Source organism: Aethalodelphis obliquidens, unplaced genomic scaffold, assembly GCF_003676395.1.
Source record: "Aethalodelphis obliquidens isolate GAN/ISIS:26980383/991018 unplaced genomic scaffold, ASM367639v1 scaffold21, whole genome shotgun sequence".
Taxonomy (NCBI): Eukaryota; Metazoa; Chordata; class Mammalia; order Artiodactyla; family Delphinidae; genus Aethalodelphis; species Aethalodelphis obliquidens.
Genome location: NW_020837965.1, coordinates 26,187,647 through 26,203,073, shown reverse-complemented (window position 1 = coordinate 26,203,073; position 15,427 = coordinate 26,187,647). Strand labels below are relative to the sequence as shown.

The window sequence follows — 15,427 nt, the reverse complement described above, 5'->3', positions numbered from 1 at the left end:
GGTTTATAGATACATTTCTGGACTCTCAGCTCTATTGCATTGGTCTTTATATTAATACTACCACGCTGTATTTGATTACTGTTGCTTTGTAGTATGTTTTGAAGTTGTAAGTTTGGGAAGTGTGAGTCCTCCCACTTTTTCTTAGTATTGTTTTCACTATTCTGAGTCCTTTGCAATTCTGTATGAATTTGAGGATTGGCTTTTCCATTTCTGCCCCTCCCCAAAAAAATCCGTTGGAATTTCAGTAAAGATTGCATTGAATCTGTAGGTTGATCATGTCGGGGAATATTGCCATCTTTACAGTAGTCTTCCAATCCATGAACATAGGGTGCCCTTCCGGTTATTTAGGTGGTCTTTCATTTCTTTCAGTGATGTTTTATAGTCTCAGTGTACAGATCTTTCACCTTCTTGGTTAAATTTATTCCTAGCTGTATTTTATCCTTTTGGATGCTATCGTAAATGGCATTGTTTTCTTAATTTCCTTTTCACAGTGTTTATTGCTGATGTCTAGAAACACAGCTGACTTTTGTGTGTTGATCTTGTACCCTGCAGCTTTACTGAGTTTGTTCTTTGTGGAGTTCTTTAGGATTTTCTGTCTGTACAGAGTCGTGTCAGCTGTGAAGAGAGGTGCTTTTACTTCTTCCTTTCCAGCTTGGATGCCATTTTTTCTGGCCCTGGCTGGAACTGGGAGCACAGTGTCGAACAGCAGCGGTGAAAGCAGCAGCCTGGTCTTGTTCCTGCGCTGAGCGGGGAGCTTTGCCTTTCACCGCCAGGTGTGAAGTTAGCTGTGGGCTGCTCACGGACACCCTTTGTCATGTTGAGAAAGGTCCTCTCTGTTCCTCATGCTTTTATGGTGAAAGGGCTTCACGTCTGTGACCTGACCGCTCGGTTGCCCTGCCGTCTGCTTTCTTCACTGGGAGCTGCTCCTTTCTGGAAGAGCTACTGAGTCATTTGTGGGGCTGGGCCTTGGTTTATGATCCCTCACCAGCAAGGACCACGTGACACGCTTGCAGAGCGTGCTCTCATGACAAGAACGGAGCCAGCAGGGGCTACACCTGCCCAGGCAGCATCGCCTCCACAGGCCCAGGGCCATGGTTCTCACGCTGTCCCTCTTTGTCTTCACAGCCTGATTCGGATTCCACCAAACACTCGACTCCATCGAACAGCTCCAACCCCAGCGGCCCACCAAGCCCCAACTCCCCCCACAGGAGCCAGCTCCCCCTTGAAGGCCTGGAGCAGCCGTCCTGCGATGCCTGAAGCTGCCGGTCACCGCAGCGGGGCCGGGGGCCCAGGTGGCCTCCTGTCAGTGCCAAGACTGAGCTGACCCTCCAGTGTTGTCCAAGGAAATGTAGAATCGATTTGTAGATACGGAGATGAAGAAAATACTTTATTATAATAATGATTGGCTTTATGCCGCACCGAGGCGGTAGGCCAGATCTGCTCATCTGCACAGCTGTTCCGTTTGCACACGAAGGACCGCCTGCGGCCCCTCCTGCCCAGAACCAGCTGAGGCAGTGCGGGGGGCCCGTGACGCCAGCCTCCTGCAGACCCCAGTGGCGCCGGGGGGCTCTGCAGGAAGCAGGCGGCTCGGGACGGCCTCGGTGCCGCGTCTGTTCCCTGTTCCCTGAAACTGTTTCCTAGGACCTTAGGAGAATAGTAGGAAGTTGTGTATCATTCCCAGTGTCCCTAGAGTTTTGAAGACAGAGGAAAGTGGAGCTTAGTTTGTGGCCTTTTTATTCATTTAGCCATTACATAGTCAGATGCAGAAGTCCTTCTGCCGACCTTGTAGCCATGGACAGAGGCCCATTCAAGTGAAGCCTGCCCTGTCCTGGTCCCTCATGTGTGTCAGTCCGTTTCCGGTCACAACCACGAAGTGTCACCCGTATCTACTACTGTGAAGTCAGCTGTGCTCCGTTTCCCGCTCGCTTCCACAGCTCTGCCTCCTGCTGTAAAACCAGTGAGTGTCGTGCAGCCGGGCCCCGAGGCCTGTGGGCCGAGAGGAGGCCAGAGCCCCGGGTAGCCCCGCGGCAGGTGCCAGGACCCCCGCCCCGCATGGAGCCCCGTGATCAGTGCCCTTCCGGATCGTGTAGACTCGCCGCCACACTCCACCCGGTGGGCCGGCCGCAGCGCCCGCGCGTACCTGCCTGCCTTCCCCGCGGCATCTGTGAGTATCAGGCAGCCTCCTGTCTCTGTAAAGGCTTGCGATTAACTTGCCCCACTGGGCTTCTCCCTGTTCTCCCGCCGGTCGATGTTCTCGGTGGCAACGCTGTTGAAGACGTGCACTTACCTTGAGTCGGCACTGAGTGACCTGGGCACCGTGGCCTGCCTGTGCGTGTCACACGCCCAGCACCCGCCTGCCCGCCCCCTGGGCCTTCTGCTGGGGCTGGCACCTGCTGGGGGTTCTGGTTTTTACTTTTTTAATGTAAGTCTGAGTCTTTGTAATTATTGAATTGTGAAAACATTTTTGAACAATTTACCTGTCAATAAAGCAGAAGACGGCAGTTTTAAAGTTCTCAGTGGTTTGTCTGAATGTGACCACCTGTCACCCGGATTGTCTGCCCCCCCCCCCCCCCAGTAGCGCCCTGTGCTGGAAAGCACCGTCTTACCTGTGAAAGCCATTCTTGGTCATTTGCTCAGGCGGGGTCCACACTAAAGGTTCGTGTCCACGTGGCAGGAACCAGCCGCCAGAGCTGGGACCTCTTGCCTGCCAACGTCACGATGGGGGCCTCCTGGGGACACCCTGCACCATGGTAGGCAGGGTCAGGGGTGGGCCACTGGCTGGAGAGGGGGGCCGTCTGGCCAAGTGTCCGTGCCAGGACAGGCAGATGGGCATTCAGCCTGAGAGCAGCAGGTGCCCTCCAGGGCCAGGGCAGGGCGGGGTCGGCTGCTGCACCGGGGACCCCAGTGCTGGGAAAGGGCGATGTGCCCATGAGCCCACAAGGCAGAGCAACACCCCGGGAGGGAAGCTGCGTGGGACAGACGCACGCACACGCTGGCCCTTCGGCAGCCCCGGGGGTAGGGTGGGGCAGACCACCCCCAGGAGGGGGAGCTCATGGGGAGGCTGGGCTGGATGGGTGGCCACACTGGGGGCTCTGGCCCCCAGGGCGGGGAGCAGCCTGCGGTGAGTTGGGTTTCATCGTTTGCTCTGACCCCCAGTAAGCTCTGGTAACGTGTGGGCAGTGACGGCACCTGCCGAAGAGGGTGGTGCGAGGATACAGTAGAGCACAGACAGCAGCCGGGTGCCTGGCAGGTGATGCTCGGGGAGCGTCCTGGGCACCCTTGCGGCTCCGCCAGTCAGCACGGCCTGGGCTCCGCAGCCCAAACAGCCCCGCCGGCCGGCGGGGACCCAGGCCCGTCTCACTGTGGGCCTCCATTCTCACAGCTGGGGAAGGAGCATGGCAAATTTTAGGAGCAGACACAATCCTCCCACCTGTCCCTGAAAGGAGACCACCCAAAGCACAGGCAGAGACAATTGACTGAAATCACAGCACCTGGAAAACTGAAACGCGAGCATAGGCCAGTGGTGAGCGGCCACGTGGGCAGCCGGGGCCTTGGGGTCAGAGATGATGGGATTGGACATTGGCCCTCCCTCCGTCTGATGTCTGACCCACGTGAGGTGAGCACCTCTCACAGCTCTGAAACACGGGTGCTGAAGCGTCAGTCGTTTTTTAAATGAAATATTAGCTATTGCAACAGCCACACAGCACCGAGTAACAACATGGGTGAGCTTCACAGGCAGGATACTGACCACAGAGCAGGGCTTCGCGACTGATGGAAACTTACAAGCAAATTCACTGTTAGAGGCTCGCACGTGGTTACCCTTGGGGGGGGGGAGCGAGGGGGGGATGTTTTCAGATGCTGCTTACACAGAAGTGTCCCTGACAGTTCAAGCTGGGCATCCGTCAGTACAACTTTACACACACACACACACGATTCACCGTCCCACTGCTGCCCCATCAAGCACCTACCAAGTGAGTGTCCTACTCAGAGCGGCTCAGTCCCGACACCCACCCTCCGGGTCAGAGCTGCCCTCAGAAGGGAGAGGGCGAGGCCTGGCCCTGCAGCGATGGACACCAAACAGCCCCCACCCAGCAGGACGCACCTGCCAGCTCTCTGACACGCTCCACCACTGTGGCGGGCGGCTCTGCCCCTGCCCCCAGCAGAGGGAACAGATCTACTGTGTCCCTAGGACCGCTCCTCCGGGCAGCCCAGTCTGCCGGAAGTCCAGGTCCACCTGGCTGGCCCTGGGTCCGAGCAGCTTGGCATGAGGTAGGGAAGCACCTGGCAGCTCACTTATCCACCCTCCTTGGTGCCTCACTCGGATTTGCCTCTCCCCACCGCCCCCCTCCTGCTTCAGTCCCCTCCCTAGCCTTAGGGGCTTCTTCCATGGGCTCCTCCAGAACCGGGGCAGCCCCCTCCTAATTCTGGGTGGAACCTCGCAGGCCAGAAGCCTCGGACCGCCCCAGCCTACAGGTAGTACCCAGGACTGCCCTGGGCGGGTGGCCAGGCGCCAGCCGGCACAGGCTCTGAGGACCACCCCTCGCCATCCCACCAGGCAGGGGCAGAGGGGTGGCAACGCAGGAAGCAGTGTGTCCACGGCTGACTGCAGGTGCGGGAAAGCCCTTTATTGAGCAAGGACACCCTGTCCTTGGCCAGCAGAGGGTATCCCGCAGGGCCTGCGACGCCGGCGCGGGGGCGGGGGCAGGTTCCGCGGCCGCTCAGGCCTCGGCCTCGGCTTCGCCAAAGAGCGGATTAACGAAGTAGCTGCGGCTGGAGCTCCAGACGTCCAGCTGCGGGGCGGGGAGCTGCGGGAGAGCGGGGTCAGGGATCCGGCCGCGGGAATTCCCACACCCCCGCCCCCGGGCGTCCCCTCACCGCCTCCGCCGGGTCCGCCGCGTAGAACACAGGGTTGTGGAAGCCCACGGGCGCCCCAGCCGGCGCGGGGTCCGCCTCGTCGCGCCTCCTCCACCTGGAGGCAGGGACGCGCGTGAGCCCTGAGTGCCTGAGCGCCGCGTACCCGGGCGCCGAGGCCCCGTCCCGAGGCCCCGCCCCGCGTACCTGAGCCTCCCCGCGCGGCGCAGCAGCAGCGCCCCCGCCAGCAACGCCAGCAGTAATAGGAGCAGCGCGGCCGCCAGGCCGCCCGCCAGCCCCGCGCGCGGCCCCGGCGCGTTCAGCCCCGCCGCCGAGCCGCCCCCAACGGGCGCGCCCGACTCTCGAGCGGTCGCCGATAGGACCCCGAGGGCTTGGCCTGCAATGGAGGGCGCCGGCTCAGTCGGCCCCGAGCAGGGCGGGGGGGGGCAGAGGTGCGCGGCTGGGAACGGGGCGCCCGCGGTTACCGTGCTCCGCGATGTCCGCCAGGAGGGCCCGGGCTAGGCGCCCCGCGCCGCCGGTCTCGGGGCCGGTCTCCACCAGCACCACCTGGATCTCCGTGTCTGCCTTCGCGCCTGAGGCTTCGCGGAGCCGGGGCTGGCGCGGAACCTTGGACACGGCCATTTGCAGCCCCTGATACTGGGGCTGGAGAGGGGCACAGAGTTGGTCCGGGAACTCCGCCCCTCGGCCCTGCGGGAACGTTGTGGGCAGGGACAAACGGTGGACAGGCGGAGAGTGGACGCCTCAGTGAGGAGGCGGAGTGGGGCCCGGGGATTCCTGCGGAGGGGGTGGTCCCAGACCGGGGCTGCGGAAGGGCAGGGGCCCCGGTCGGGGCGCGGCCCCATTACCAGAGCCAGGAAGGCGTGCAGCAGCCGCGCCCGGTACCGCTGCAGGTCAAAGGCCGGGCCATGGGTCAGCGATACGATGGCTCCTGAAGAAGCAGGCAGGTGAGGGTCAGCACCGCGGATCCAGGCCCGACAGGGAAACTGAGGCTGGGGACGAGCTAGGGTGGCCAAGCCGTCCTAGCTAGCAGGGGCCGGGCGGGGCTCTCACCGCAGAGGTCGCAGCACTGCCCTTCGGGCCGGAGGGGGTCTCGGCAGGCAGCCTGGGGGCAGCGGCCACCCAGGGGCTGGAGCAGTGCTGCGCAGATCCACGGCTGCACCTGGAAGCGGAGAGGCGGCGGTCAGCGCGGAGACGGCGAGGAGCAGACCGCAGTGAGAGGGCCACGCGCCCGGGGAGGCGAGCGGGCCAGAGACGGCGGGGCGCGGCGGCCCCTGGCACAGTTCCGACCTCCGGCGCAGAGCCGGGCCCAGCTGTGCGGTGCCCCAGCCACCCCGCTGCGGGCCGCCCTCACCTCGGCGTGGCCGCAGACGCAGCCCGACTGGTCCGCGCAGGCCTCGGGGCCCACGCTCAGCGCGCCCGGCCCGTGGAAGCGCAGGCGGCCCGCGCGGGACGCCAGGAAAGCAGCCAGGTCCTCGTCGCGCGTGAACGTCTGCAGGTGGCCGGGTGACCACCGGAGCCAGCCCGAGGACGAGACAGAACCTGAATGCTCGGAAGCCACCGGGCTAACAGGGTGGGAGGCGCTCCGGGGAGCGGCACTGAGGGGCAAAGGCGCGGAGCTGAGACCCCAGCCCCCGCCCCGCCCCTCCCCGCGCGCCCGGCTCACCTGGCCCAGAGCCCGGACGCTGCGGACGCGCACCGTGCCGGCGCCCGGGCCGAGACCCACCCGGAAGGAGGCGTCGGACGGGAAGATGACGTCGTCGTGGCTGCAGGGCACGCGCTCGGCGTCCACGGAGAAGAGACCGTGCGCCGCGTCTCCGGAGCGCCACAGGTGCGGGTCGTGCCAGCAGAAGCGGTCGGGGTCGCGGAAGAGCGCAGGGCCGCCTGGGCGAGCGCGCGACCCTGAGCTCCGCCCAGAACGCGCCCTCCAACCCGGCCACGCTCCAACCCGGACGTAGCCGTCCGCTCCAGGCCCCACCCACGAACGCGCCCCCTCGAAGCCCTGCCCCTGGCCCGCCCCCTCACCTGTGCTACAGTCCAGGTGCGAGCCGATGTCCAGGGCGCTGAATCCAGCTCCTGAGGCCAGGACGAATTCCCCGTCCAGCGGCAAGAGCTGTAGGAAGCGCAGGCTGAGGCGGCGCCGCGCGGTGGACTGGGGCATCAGAGGGTCCCACTCTGCGCCCACCCCCGGTCCCCCTGTCCCTGGGGAGAAGAATCTAGCCCACAGAGCGAGCAGGCGAGGTCAGGGCCTGGGGGCACCTCGCCCTGCCTGAAGGTCAGATAGGCCGCAGGGAGTAGGGCTGCAAGCCAAGGAGCAAGGAGCTAGCCTGAGACCTGGGAGTGACAGGTCCCAGGGGCAGGTTGACTCTTGTCAGGGCCATTGCCCTCCCCTGTCGCCCCTGAAAAACTACAGTCCAAGGGCTTGTAGGTTCCAGGAAGCCAAGCTGCTGGGGACTCTGGAGTCAGCCCTGAGCCTGTGAGGGAGGGGAGGGGCTACAGCTGGGGAAGCGGGTGCCAGAGGCAGCGGGGAGGGTAGTGGGGCCTTGGAGCCCCTTCAGCACAGAAGCCCAGGCCTCAGGTGTCAGAGGAAATAGGGCAGCGGGGAAGGCCAGGAGGAGGGCTGACTGGCCCTGCCCCCTCCACCCGCCGCTCCAAGCCCCAGGACCCCATCTTTTCTCCTTGCCCCCGCCAGGGTTGGGGTTGAAGGTGAGGGTTGGACCAGGGGAGCTGCCCAGTGCAGGGGTCACGGGGGTTCAACGTCTCAGGGCACATCCACCCAGGGCCCCGCCTGGCATCCCAGCTTGCTGGGTAGGGCCTGCTCTTCAGTCCCCCAAGCACTGGGCCTGACCAAGAGGCTGACACCGGGGAGATTCAAGGTCACAGGCCAACTACCTCCACAGCTGAGGGTGCAGCACTGTGACAGCAAGGCAAACCCACCTGCAGGCGCCAGGGACAAGCTATGGACAGATGGACACGATGCGCCTCAGGAGGGGGAGGCGGGTACTAGCGGTGTGAAGCATGAACAAGAGCTCGGTTTTCAAAAGAACCAGAGCGGGAGAGGTACATACTATATGATAAAAGTAATAGCGGAAAGACAGCAGGAAAGCGCTAAGCGGGAGAAGCCAGGAGAGACGGGAGCCCGCCCAACCGAAGCACCAACATTCAGATACAAGGGTGGGCGGGGGGAACATCTGAAAAACGATGAAGATGAATTTTCCATATTTGAAGAAAGCTGGGAGACCTCGAGTTGAAAGGTCTCATTGAATGCCACACAAGGAAAATCACAGAACACTATGTTCACGAATATCAAAGACGAAGAGAACATTCTAAAAGCAGCAGAGGGGAAGGACAGATCACCCAGGAAGGAGAAAATTCAGGAATCGGGTTTCTCAGCAACAACAATGCATGCACAGGACAGAACAGGCTGCCGGGAGACTTCCGGAGTCTGCAGCCACCTCTAGACACGCCCCTAGACACAGGCCTGTCCACCAGTGGGCAGGAACCAGCCCTGCACTCCAGATTAGTATGTTACGTATATTAAAAGATAATAAAAATACCTTTAAGCCTAAAAGACTTCAGAATGATTGCCACACAAAGACCTGCCCTGAAAACGTGCTAGGAGAAAGTAAGAAGGAAAGAAATCCAGAAGCCTAGAAGAGATATGGGAAGTCGGGTGATGAAATACTGTGATGAAGCTTATTGTTGTCTCTTAATAAATGTTTAAATCTAGGACTAAACTGTGATGGGGGATGGGGAGACCACAAGGGCACGGACATACAGTAAAGAACTTACTCGTTCGAGGGAAGATACAGGTATTGAAAAGATTAAGAAATCAGGACTGCCAAACTTGAAAACCTGGATGAAATATGCCAATTTCTAGAAAATTTTTAAATATTAAAATTGATGCAAGAAGCAATAGAGGGACTTCCCTGGTGGTCCAGTGGTAAAGAATCCGCTGTCCAATGCAGGGAATGTGGGTTCGATCCCTGGTCGGGGAACTAAGATCCCATATGCCGCAGAGCAGCTAAGCCCGTGAGCCACAACTATTGAGTTCGCGTGCCTCAACAAGAAAGAGAAAACCCTCACGCCACAACTAGAGAGAAGCCCACATGCTGCAGCGAGGAGCCCGCGTGCCGCAACTAGGACCCAACGCAGCCAAAACAATAAAGAAAAATATTTTTTGAAAAAAGAAGCAATAGAGAATTTGAAGAGACAAGTGAGCATTAAAGGTTTGTTTGTTTGGCAACACCGTGTGGCATGTGGGATCTTCGTTCCCTGACTAGGGATGAACCCACGAACCTGAGAACCCGCGCCCCCTGCTGCGGAAGCATGGAGTCTTAACCCCACTGGACTGCCAGGGAAGCCCCTAAAGAGTTTTTTTGTTTTTGTTTTCAAATTTTATTTATTTATTTATTTATTTATTTTTTGCTGCACTGGGTCTTTGTTGCGGTGCACGGGCTTCCCATCGCAGTGGCTTCTCGTTGCAGAGCATGGGCTCTAGGCGCGCAGGCTTCAGTAGTTGTGGCACGCAGGCTCAGTAGTTGTGGCTCGCGGGCTCTAAAACGCAGGCTCAGTAGTTGTGGTGCATGGGCTTAGTTGCTCCACGGCATGTGGGATCTTCCCAAACCAGGGCTCGAACCCGTGTCCCCTACACTGGCAGGCGGATTCTTAACCACTGTGCCACCAGGGTAGTCCAAAGAGTTTTAAATGTTAGTCAGAGACCTCCTGTTCCCTAAATTCCCAGACCAAGTGTTTTTTATAGGTGAGGTATACTAAACCCTCAAGGAAAATTTAACTTCTTACAGGAAGTTGTTCTGGAAAACAGAAAAAGAGTGAAAATTGCCAGCCCATTTTCTGGGGCCAGTGTAAGTGCGATTCCAAAGCCAAATGAAGGACAATACAAAGGAAGAAAGATTATAGGCTCAGTTGAGTTATAAACGCAAATGCAAAATCCTAAATAAAATATTAGCTGACTGGATCCAATAATGTATTTTAAAAATACATGGTGATCATAGGGTTCATGTCCCAAGAATGCAGGAAGGAAAGGATAGGGAATGCTCCCATCACGACTTCCCTGCAGTATGTACGATGGTGTCCCAGCAGATGGTAGTGGAGAGTCTTGTGCCAGCAAAATCAGTATGACAGAAGTCAAGTGTCTTGAAGAAGCGGCGCACTTTGACCTGCACCTGAAGGAAGGTACCAGGAGGACATCAGTCTTACCAGGACGGTTCAACCTCAGAAAAGCTCACTAACAGGCTAAAGGAGGCAGGGGGAAATTACATCTCAAGGGATGTAGGGAAAAAAGAAAACTGAAAAGTTCAACAACATATTTATGATTTTTTTAAAGCTTCTAGCAAACCAGAAATAGATTAGAATTTCCACAGTTAAAGTTTATGTACAAAACCCTACAAACATTCATTTAAACCCCACAGTTTATCTCAAATGTGAGTTTGGGACTGCTTGGCAGCATTGTATTGTTTCTTATTCAGAACCACTGATGAGGCTTTATTTTTAAACATACTTGTCTTCTGACAGAAAGGACTGTACATCATATTGTTTCTTCCTTTCCAAAATTAGTCTTCTGTCTTTGTGACAAAAAACATACTCTGATTATTGCTATAAAGATGGAGGAGAAGGTCTAATACTACTTAGCCTTAAGTGTTTCTGGCATTGTTCAAATGTATTTTCTGTAAACAGAAACCTATTTGGAATGTTTTCCAATTGCTACGAAGAGTAGCCCCCCCTCGCCGCAACTAGAGAAAGCCCATGCGCAGGAACGAAGACCACACTCAGCCAAAAATAAATACATAAATACGTAAATTTATATGTATATTAAAATAAGGAGTTAGGACTGGAAGAGAAGAGGAACAACGGTTGTTGTTTACAAAGATAACCAAATAGAAAATATAATTCTTAAAAACAGGGCACCATTCACAATAGAAACCAAACTATAAAGTATTTATAAATTAACCAATACTACACAAAACCTCATGTGGACCGTTTTAAGACTCTAGTAAAGAGTTTTATGACCAACGATCTGAAATATCTGGAGAGAAAATCCACGCTCTTGAATGGATGACTTGCTTGTATAAAGGTATCATTCATTCCCAATCAAATTCCAGGGTTTTGGTGGTGGTGCTATTGTTACCTGATAAACCTACACTATAATCTCTCTGCAACAATCAGATCCACAAAGAACTAGTCAACCTCGTAACGGGGGTGAAGAAGGCAAGTTACCCAGTGGGATATTAAGACAACTCGCAGAGCCTCAGAGCGGGGACAGTGCAGTGCCGGCAGGAGAACGGGCAAAAAGATCAAAGGAACTGCAGGGAAAGCTCAGAGGCAGCCCTCACTGGGCAGCTGACGAACGGTGACCGCAGAGCCACAAAGCCAGGGGCAAGGCTGCTGGTTTGGAGGAGGACATTCACTGGAAACTGGGCTCATTCCAAGGAGGAAAAAATACGCCTGGTTCCCTAGCTAGTGCCCCACTCAGCCACGCGCCCCTGATGGCAAAGCTCTGACTTAATAGACAGAATATATAGTTGATTATGGTTGTGACTGAGAAGCAGGAAGAAGATGCTTAAACAAAACACCAAAAACAGTTATAAGGCAACAGATTTTGCAGTCGACAGATTAATAATGGGGGTTTCTGATCAGCAAAGGGAAACGCAGGCAAAGTCCACAGTGAGAAGACACTTGCAGTATCTCAACAATCATTAATGGGTATTTATAGGAGATTTCCCCCAAAACAAGAACCTGGGCTAAGGGTAGAAATGGGAGGGGAGAAGGGTTCAGGAAGAGAAAAATCCCAGGGAGAGAAGTTCCAAACCGAGAGAAATGCAAATGAAATCACTGACAGTCGTTGTGCCTGTTACTAGGGCGACATCTCAGCAGCCGACAACGCTGGGACCCGCGTGCAGAGGGGGTGGGAGGGGCCTCAGGCAGCGCTGGGTCCGTTCGGCCCCCTGTCCCTGGGGCCCTGGTCCTTTCCCACCCGGGTCCTCCGGGAGCTGACCCCGCGGAGCGGAGGAGAGGCAGGGGAGGTGGGGGAGAGGCCCACGGGGCCGTGCGCAGGGGTACAGGCGCGCGGAAGCCTCTGGCCGGGGGGAGGGCTCGCGTTTGGGCGGCGGGGCGTGGGAAGGAAGGGGCAGATGGAGGGACCCGATAAACGAGTGAACAATGAATGAACGAATGTTGTGTCTTTTAGGATCCCCAAGCTCTTCCAAAGGAGACCATCAAAGTAACGAAGTCAGCCAGGAGGAGCCCCCAGGTCCCGGCGCCCTCCCCCGCAGCTGAGTCCTCTGCCCGCGGGTTCCGGCTCGCTCCACGCCTCTGCCTGGTTGCCATGGTTACCAGGACTGCGGAGGCGGGTCCCCTCGGTGCAGCTGCTGCGCCCCTACCTCCCTGGCTCTGCTGTCACCTCCTCCTCATCACTGCTCCCTCCGCACCTTAGTCTTTGCGTTGGACAAATGTGGGAAAGACATCCCGACCCCGGATCTGCGGGGACGGGGATATCCTGCTCTCTGCCCCCTTCCCAGGCTGCAGGTGAGGGCGGGGCTCCACTGAGCCCACAGCCCTGCCCCACTTGGCGCCAGGCTCCCAGAATTAATGCCGCTTTTGAAAACCATCAATTAACCGAGCTGCCTCCAAGTGGAAATAAGGGGTCACCAGATCCTGCATCTGGGCAAGAGATTGAGTCCCAGGCCTGGGCCCCCGGACTGCCCCTATTCACCCACAGAGTCCAGCGGCCTCCGGGTGAGGGGCCCCCCACCCTGGAACTCACACTGTGAAGCAGTTTGAGAAAAAGGTCCCCTCGAATTCTGCTGGTGGAGTTTGAGGCACCAGGACAGGGAAAGGCTTTGGTGGGGCGGGGAGCGGGGGCTTTCCCAAAGCAAACCTTGGAGAAGACAGACTACAGGAGGGCAGGGGCCAGAGGCAGAGGGCAGTGGGGATAAGAGGCGCCCTCCACACCCCCCAACAAGGCTGGGGCATAGCCTGGCTGAGATTGTAGGACCGGCGTCCCCCGCTCCCATGTGGGTCCCGGACCTTCCCGAAGCCCCTCCAGAGGCTGACGGCCAGTGGACTGCGGGGTCCCCCACGCGAGTGCAGGCCGGTCAGGAGGCAAGAAAGGGGCATGGAATTGACCCCGGCGGGACCCACCAACCCCCCACCGACCTGGGCCCCATTTGCCACCCGGACTCACCATGTCCGAGATGCTGTGACTTTCTCGCACCAGGACTGACACCATCTGCAGGCAGAAGCGGCATCAGCGAGCACACCCCACCCTTGGGCTCCCAGCGGGCCCGGACCACGCTGGTCCCCACCCCGGCCCCAGCAGTGGGGGCCAGGCACCTTGTCCGCGGGGAACTCGACGGCGGCGCCCGCGCACGGGGTCCGGTTCTGGCTCCAGTTGGCGGCGGCGTCGAAGTCGGTGTTGGGGACCCAGAATTTGTAGGCGGCCCGCGTCAGCGCTGGGGAGGGGTCGACTGAGTGCTCCCGGGCCCGCGGCATCCGGGGTTCGCGCCCAGACGCCCCAGTGGCCCAGGGAGGACGACCTCGCCCAGACAGGCCCTCGCCACTCCCGCTCCCGGCGTCGGACCAGACACTGCAGGAGCCTGGCCACAACGCTCCCTGACGAACTCCTACGGGATCTGCAGAGCCCGCTCAAACGTGCCCTCCTCCGGGACGCCCGCCAAGATCGCCTCCTAGCCCGCCCCCAGTTCGCCCCGCGCTGGAGCCAAGGACCGGGCCAGGCAAGGATGGCGACGACCAAGGGACGGAGGCGAATGGGGCAGCAGAGGCCTCTGCCACGTAGAAGGGGCTGGGGGGGCCGCAAGACCCGTCCAGACGGGCTCTGAACTGGAGCTGCGTCCTGAGGGGGCCGCGAGGGGCTTAAGAGAGGGGAACAGGGACGGGGCTGCAGTTTCTAAAGTTCCCGGGGGTTGGGGGCTGGCCCCGAGGACACGCGCCGGCCTGGGCGCGACGGGGAGGGTCCGCGGCGCCCTCGGGGCTGGGAGGATGTAGGCCGGCGACGGAGCTTCGGGAGGGGACCGGGGCGGTGCCCAAGTCGAAGGCGGACAAGCGCCCGAGGGCAGGCGCGGTCCGGGCGTAGGTCTGGCCCGGGCTCCTCGCCTCCCGCACCGCCCGGCGGGCGCTGAGCGCGGAGGGATCTGCAGGCCCGGCCGGGTTTCGCAGCCCCTCAAGCTCTCGCCGCCCGCCCCTCGGGGGCCCTTGGCCTCCAAGTGTGTCGCGTCCCCCCCTCCACCCACCCCTTACCGCAGAGCTGCAGCCACAGCAGGACCCGGCCCGGCGCGCCCATCTCGCTCGGGCTTCCGCGTCTCGGACCCGGAGACTTTGCCCCGCGGGGCCCACGTGACCGGGCGGGGAGGGGCGGGGGCGGCCGGGGAAGGTTACACATTTACCTCCAGACCCGCCTGCAGCGACCCTTAGGCCTCTCGGAGGCGCCGGCCCCGCCCCCCTCCCTCCCACACACTCAGCCCTACAGGACCTGAGGACCTTGGGCGCTTGTCGGACCGACTTGCCCAAAATAACGGGTGTGTTGGGGGCGGTGGGTAAACAACCTCTGCTCCCACACCCCCTCTGCCCCAGATGCAGCTGGAGCTGCACCCAGTCTGCCCACCTAGTGGGGCTGGGTGTCCACTCTCCGAAGCAGGCCCTCCTGCCTCCTGGGCTGGATGGACCGTGGATGGTGGCAGGTAGATGGTGCCTGGCGTCTCGCGTATGGAGGAATGGTGAGCGGGTGACAGCGGGTGCATGGTGAGTGGTGGAGCGTATCTGTGCTGGTTCGTGGATGGATGAGGATTGGATGGATGGGAAATGGTGAGTGAATAAACAAATGGACAGTAAATGAGTGACAGTGGATGGAAAATGAGTAGTGCGTGATCAACGCGTGTTGGATGGTAGATGGATGCATGGATGGCGAGATAACGGATGGTGGATAGATAGAGGATCGATGGTTGATGGTGAGTAGACAGATGATGGGTGGCAGGTAAATGTAGGTAGTTGTTAGTGGGTGGTGGATGGATAAATGGATGTGATCACAGATGGTGGATCGATGGATAGAGGAGAGTAGATTGTGGAAAGATGGGCAATGGATGGTAGCTGGTAGTTGGATGAAGAAGAATAGTGTAAAGGGTGGAAGATGGAATGGTGACTGGATAAATGGATGGTTGGTGGGTGAAAGATAAATTGTGGATGTTAAATGGTCTATGGGTGGATGGCTTGTTGAGATGGATGGTGGGTGAAAAAAGGTTGTGGATTTTGGATGGAATGGCTGGAAATGGGTGGTAAATGAGCTGAATGGTGGATGAATGGATTAATGGTGGATAAATGAATGGCAAATGGGATTCAGATGAATTGTGAATGGATGGTCGGTAGAGGGGTGGTGGACGGATGGATGAGAGTAGAGATGATGACTGGATAGAAATGGATGGGTGGATGGACAGGTGGATAGACTGAATGAGTACAGGATGGGTGAATGGAGGACGGGGGATGCTGGAGGGATGAGTCGGGGGTAGATGGCCGTGTTTAACTGGCG

General features: G+C 58.7%; 2 protein-coding genes across 6 annotated transcripts in view; one reads left to right on the top strand and one right to left on the bottom strand.

Annotated features, from left to right (window-relative positions):
- CDC42BPB (CDC42 binding protein kinase beta) overlaps window positions 1-2,512 on the top strand; it is a 121,029-nt gene extending 118,517 nt beyond the window's left edge. For all 3 annotated transcript variants that reach the window (XM_027120648.1, XM_027120647.1, XM_027120649.1), the window contains one exon: window positions 1,126-2,512. In XM_027120648.1, coding sequence (XP_026976449.1) covers window positions 1,126-1,257 — 132 coding nt within the window. In that variant the 3' untranslated portion in view covers window positions 1,258-2,512. The remainder of the gene's footprint in view (window positions 1-1,125) is intronic.
- Window positions 1,718-14,204, bottom strand: AMN (amnion associated transmembrane protein). Of its 3 annotated transcripts, XM_027120650.1 has the most exons (13): window positions 14,146-14,204; window positions 13,222-13,340; window positions 13,073-13,117; window positions 6,895-6,982; window positions 6,536-6,753; window positions 6,224-6,361; window positions 5,923-6,031; window positions 5,718-5,800; window positions 5,337-5,514; window positions 5,059-5,248; window positions 4,876-4,969; window positions 2,607-4,805; window positions 1,718-2,266 (listed from the first exon to the last, which is right to left on the bottom strand). In XM_027120650.1, the coding sequence occupies exons 1-12, from the start codon at window positions 14,186-14,188 to the stop codon at window positions 4,719-4,721; spliced, it is 1,392 nt and encodes a 463-aa protein (XP_026976451.1). In that variant the 5' UTR covers window positions 14,189-14,204; the 3' UTR covers window positions 1,718-2,266; window positions 2,607-4,718. The 3 variants fall into 3 exon arrangements, with proteins under 3 accessions (XP_026976451.1, XP_026976452.1, XP_026976453.1); XM_027120651.1 differs by lacking the exon at window positions 5,059-5,248 and having other exon boundaries at window positions 14,146-14,194; XM_027120652.1 differs by lacking the exon at window positions 6,224-6,361 and having other exon boundaries at window positions 14,146-14,194.
- Between the last annotated feature and the right edge of the window lie 1,223 nt (window positions 14,205-15,427).

Excerpts from the sequence above, each read along its gene's own strand:
- AMN (XM_027120650.1), bottom strand. The coding sequence starts at position 14,188 with ATGGGCGCGCCGGGCCGGGTCCTGCTGTGGCTGCAGCTCTGCG. Across the intron at positions 13,341-14,145 it reads GCTGTGGCTGCAGCTCTGCG|CGCTGACGCGGGCCGCCTAC; the intron begins GTAAGGGGTGGG and ends ACCCCTCCCCAG. Across the intron at positions 4,970-5,058 it reads CGCCGCGCGGGGAGGCTCAG|GTGGAGGAGGCGCGACGAGG; the intron begins GTACGCGGGGCG and ends CCCTGCCTCCAG.